The sequence below is a fragment of the Calypte anna genome, chromosome 9, assembly GCF_003957555.1.
Source record: "Calypte anna isolate BGI_N300 chromosome 9, bCalAnn1_v1.p, whole genome shotgun sequence".
NCBI classification, from domain to species: Eukaryota; Metazoa; Chordata; class Aves; order Apodiformes; family Trochilidae; genus Calypte; species Calypte anna.
The window spans coordinates 1639899-1644826 of record NC_044255.1 but is presented as its reverse complement, the minus strand read 5'-3'; the positions used below and the strand labels follow the sequence as shown (position 1 = coordinate 1644826).

The window sequence follows — 4928 nt, the reverse complement described above, 5'->3', positions numbered from 1 at the left end:
TATTATTGTTTAAACCTTGTTGGTAGGGATGCAAAGATGAACACTTGAGAAGCAGTTGCTGAAAGTGTGGGGCCTGTGAGTGAAATTTCAGGGGAAATTCTGTGAGGTTTGGAAGATGACATTTGATGCAAAAGAAAGAAGGAAATCCCAAACAAGAAATAGCTCATACCCTTAACTCCAAAGAAACAAATGACTTCAAATGATGCAGATTTTTTTTTGTCATGGTCCAACAGTTTTACACTGTGCAATTTGTAACATCATTTGTGAGAGAAGTAATTTTGAAACACAAAACTGAAAGGCTCCAAGAATAAAAATTCTAGGTCTGGTTTTTTTTTTTTTAATGTTTGGTTTGGTTTGGGTTTTTTTTTTTTGTAAAAATATAGTTCTTACAGTGTACAGATTGAGCCAAATGACTTATTGCACCAGTAGACTGGTGGCATATGTTTTTCAGGTGGTTATCCCCCAGTGCCTTCCTACAACTCCTCTTCATGTCTGTAGATGGCTCAGGAATTCCTTCCAGGCCTTTTTAAAATAAACTGTTTTTCAGAATCACAGGCTAACAGATGGAGATGAGTTGCTGTCATCAGCTAGCCAAAGTAAATATAATTGCCAAGAGTTTTCAGCAATAACTATGCATAATTATGCAGTTCAGTCCTCTTCCTGTTGAACTTTGGGGGGCTGCATAGATCTAGGGATGTACCTGACCAGTTTGTGATCCTGTTGGGTGCTGCAGTTCATCATGGTCACTTTGTACAGAGCTTCAGCTACGTGAATAGTCACAAAATCACAGAATATAAGGCTTGGGAAGAAATAAGAGCCCTTAATGGCACATGTGGGCACCTGCAGGTGCTCTGTGGTGTCAGTGCCCCTTTGTGTCAGGGTGGGTGATGTGAGTGTGTGACACTGACAAAAGGAGGCATCAGGACAGGCTTTATGTCTTCTGATTCCCAGGAACAAACATCTTCAGAGCTGATTTCCTAGGGTGTCATGTGCACAGAGAGAGATTTCTCCTGATCCTGCACCAACTTCCCCACAGTTAGCTGAAAATCCAGACGCTTGCTCTGGGTTATGCTTCAGCCTATGCTTCAGTTAATGTGTTCTTGCTGCCTGCTCAGTAATTTGTTGGGAATACAGTGAAGAAGAATCCAGACTTGGCAAGCTGGTGCTGCAGACAGATTTTGTCAGATGAAATCCCAGTAGACGTTAGTCCAACATCAACAGCTCCCGAGCTATCACATGGGAATACGCAAGGAGATAAAGCCAACATCCTAAAGGGTGGATCCTCTATTTCAAGGGGCAGAGAAGAGAATCTGGCTAATGTGATTTTTTTTATTCTTTGTCAAGTTGTTCAGAGAAATGAGGAAAAATGCTGGTTCAAACGCAGAGACAATACTGTCTCTTCTTGAATACTTCACTTCAAGTTGCTTAACTCCTCTCTCTCACATTTTCCTACGTGTGAAGAGAGGTTAATCCTGTCTGCCTTTACCTCAGAGAGACTGTGAGGGTAGATTTTGGAGAAGAATTTGCTGTCTATGCAAAGAATCCACCAGTGACTGCAATGGGAAAAAAAAAAAAACAAAACCCAGACCTATCATTGGGAAACTCCATCGCCAGTCGGCTACTTTCTGGAAGTGGAGTGTTGTGTTACATAAACATCCTTGAAGCTTTGCAGGAGGAGTGACATTCACATTGCATCTGTGGGGCCTGACTAATTGAGCTTTGTGTCTGAAGAATGGGGATCGAGAGGCTAAGGAAGTGAAATCCCCAAGGTGCAAGCTGGGCCTCCTTCTTCCCATGGCCTGGGCTGTTGCTTACATGTGGAAAAGGGGTCTCGAAGCCTCCGGTACCACTGAGCTGATGACTGGGAACCTTGTGGGTCCTGCGACCCAGCCTGCATCCCACCCTGCTCTGCCCTCCCCAGCACTCTGGGAGCTGTTCTGCTCAGCCCAGCAGCCAGCTGCAACAGCCTGCAGCAGTCCTGGAGTGAACATGCCCTGGCTCAGAAGTTGCTAACCTACCTTCAGACTAAAATCTGCATTCACTCAGTGGTCCATTATGCATGAAAAGCCACACAGACCATGCAGCTCTTGGCTTCTTCTACAAGCAGAGGGAGGAGTAGACCACCACCTTCAGGAGCTCTGAGCTGCTCCCTGGAGGAATCTGCATGCTTCCAATGATTCCTTGGGAAACCAAAATCCCATCTTTGGTGCTGTGACAGCCAAAGTTAGGCAGCCCCCTCCTTCATCCAAAACTCTCTTGAGACCCAGGCCCAGCTCTCCACAGCCCCACACCTTGTGCAAGGTGGAGCTTTATTTTGCATACACTTTGTAAAGTTTTGGCAGCAAAAATAACCTGTTGCCTCCTCCACGACAAGGCACAGAATACTGGTTTGCACATTTTACATTCTACATAGCAGCTCTCAGAGTAACAGCTCAGATTTAGCAATTGGGATGGCAGTGAAAGGAATAGATTTACAAGCTGAAAGAGCTAATGCCAAACCGGTTAGGAAAGAGTAAAATCTGAATTCCCAGCTCTTTTTCTTTTCACAGCTGTGAAGAGTTCAGTGGGTTGAACTGCAATCCTTCAAGTTCATCTGTTGACTCCAACACAAAACTATTATAAACTGTGCCTCTAAAACACGTGATGAAACGTTTCTTGAGAGCTATTTATTCCAACTGCAGCAGAGGAAAGTTTTCAGAATACCCAGCATTTGGTAGAGGACAGGTCTCTGGAGCTTTGCAAAAGGAGGAATTATTTGCATACCAACGTAAGTTGCTTTTTGATAATTTTTCCTGCACTATTGAATAAAATAATACTTCAGGATTCTTTACCCTGTATGAAAACATGGTTAAGTGGCATGAAAGTATGTTTAAATCCCTAGCAGAATATTTTTATGCAGTTTTCTTTCTTTAATTATGTGGACTGGGGGGATTTATAGTTCAGCATAGAAACTCTGCATGATTCAATTTTAATGATTTTCTTCCCTCATGTTTTTTTTGTATCTGAATAGGAGTTCATTTGCTTACAATAATAATGCAGAGGTGTGATGGACTGCAGGCTCTAGTAGGTGTGTCCTGCATCCTTACAAATGACCAGGGGCAAGGAATGGTTTGGGGGGTATCATTTTTCAGATGGTTTTTTTCCACATCTTTAATCAGAAGTTTGATCTTTCATATGCATGTACATTCTCCCCTAGGCTTTAGCTGTGGCAAAACACTTTCCATGCTGAAGATGGACCATGCAAATATGACCCAAGCCATGCTTGATGCCGAATCCCGCAGCACGGAGAGCAACAACAGCAATGAGTATTTTTATATCCTGATCGTCATGTCTTTCTATGGGATCTTCCTGATAGGGATAATGCTGGGCTACATGAAATCCAAAAGAAAAGAGAAGTCATCTAATTTGCTTCTGCTCTACAAAGATGAGGAGAGAGAATGGGGGGAAGCGGTGAAGCCTCTACCAACCATATCGGGGCTGAAGTCTGCCCAGATCCCCATGATGCTGAACATGCTGCAGGAGAGCATGGTGCCATCCCTGTCCTGTGCTATTTGCTCCATGGAAGGCAGCAGTGTCAGCTCTGAGTCTTCCTCCCCAGATGTGCACTTCACCATCCAGGAGGAGGTGCTGGATGCTGAACTGGGGGAAGTCTCCGAAACACTCCTCGAGAGCAGCGAGGGATCTGCTGAAAACATCCACAAGAACTCCTAGCACTCGCAGGGCTCTTCTGATCAGCTGCCAAAGCATAAGTGGAGCTCCCACTAGGAATCTGTGGTTCTACTTTCCTGCTCTCCAATGAACTCTCAACAGGTATCTGTGCCCCAGGGCCTGAGGTGTTCCTGAGAGCTGGCAGGAGAAGGAAGCAGTGGTACCCACCTCCAAAGTGTAACTTGCACATAATCGGGATGCTTCGTTTTAGTTTTTCCATTATTATTTCTTATCATAAGAGCTCAGAACAAGGAGAATATATATATATATATAGAGATAGATAGATGTATTTTAATGAGGTAACTATTACTGGCATGTCTCTGCATATTTTGGAATTGTGCAAATATCTGAGAAATATTTAGGGAAGTTACCCAAACACAAGTGTCTGGTTGTTAAAGGCAATGGGTAATGCTCATTCACACAAAACTGTGACAGAACACAAATCCTTTTACTGTGGGTTTGGTTTTGTTTTTTTTTTTGGGGGGGGGGGTTGGAAGGGGGTTATTAGGTCGGGGTTTTGTTTGTTTTTTTCATAACAAACCACAGCCAACAGCATATTTGCTCAATGAGGCTTCAAAACCTTAGAATTTATTGATGATGTAGTTGAAGGCAGATTGTAGCACAACTGGAGACTGTCTTCAGGCACAGAAAGAATGGAAGAACAAAAGAGGCACTGAATTTCTAGGAAGTTTGTAAAGCCCAGTTTCAGATCCATGCCATTATAGCTACCTTTGCTTAAGTTATACCTGTATGGCTGGGTCAGGTTCTTTAACTTCTGCTGCAATCCAGCTTTTGACTGAGTTACTTGTAGGAAAAGTGGTTTTGTTTTTTGCTTCTGTATTTTGTTAAAGCCATGTTCATTTGAACACTAAAGGCAAAGATCTGTAAGGTAAAAAACAACAACACAAAACCAACCAACCAAAAAAAAAAAAACCTTTCTAAGATCTTTGTAACAAGGTGTAAGATGTAGAAAGGTTTGATCAAATGCTGCTCTGTTACACCCCATTATAAAATAAGTGGAATTCAAAATAGAATTTAACCTGGAGTGAAATCCTGGCCCCACTGAAGTCATTAACTTAGTCCTCCCAACTTCAGGGGACATGCAGAAGATTTTGGGCTTCTCTGATGATTTAATTTTTCCATTTGGCATCAGTAAAACTCTACCCATTTACAACTTTAAATAATCTTGCCTTTCTGCTGTATTTAAGCCAGTGTAGATA

At 42.7% G+C, this 4928-nt stretch overlaps 1 protein-coding gene across 1 annotated transcript; it reads left to right on the top strand.

The window, feature by feature from the left end:
* The first annotated feature begins 2705 nt into the window (after positions 1–2705).
* KCNE4 (potassium voltage-gated channel subfamily E regulatory subunit 4) lies at positions 2706–4130 on the top strand. The gene is made up of 2 exons (XM_008491459.2): positions 2706–2767; positions 3197–4130. The coding sequence occupies exon 2, from the start codon at positions 3223–3225 to the stop codon at positions 3709–3711; it is 489 nt and encodes a 162-aa protein (XP_008489681.1). The 5' UTR covers positions 2706–2767; positions 3197–3222; the 3' UTR covers positions 3712–4130.
* The last annotated feature ends 798 nt before the right edge of the window (positions 4131–4928 follow it).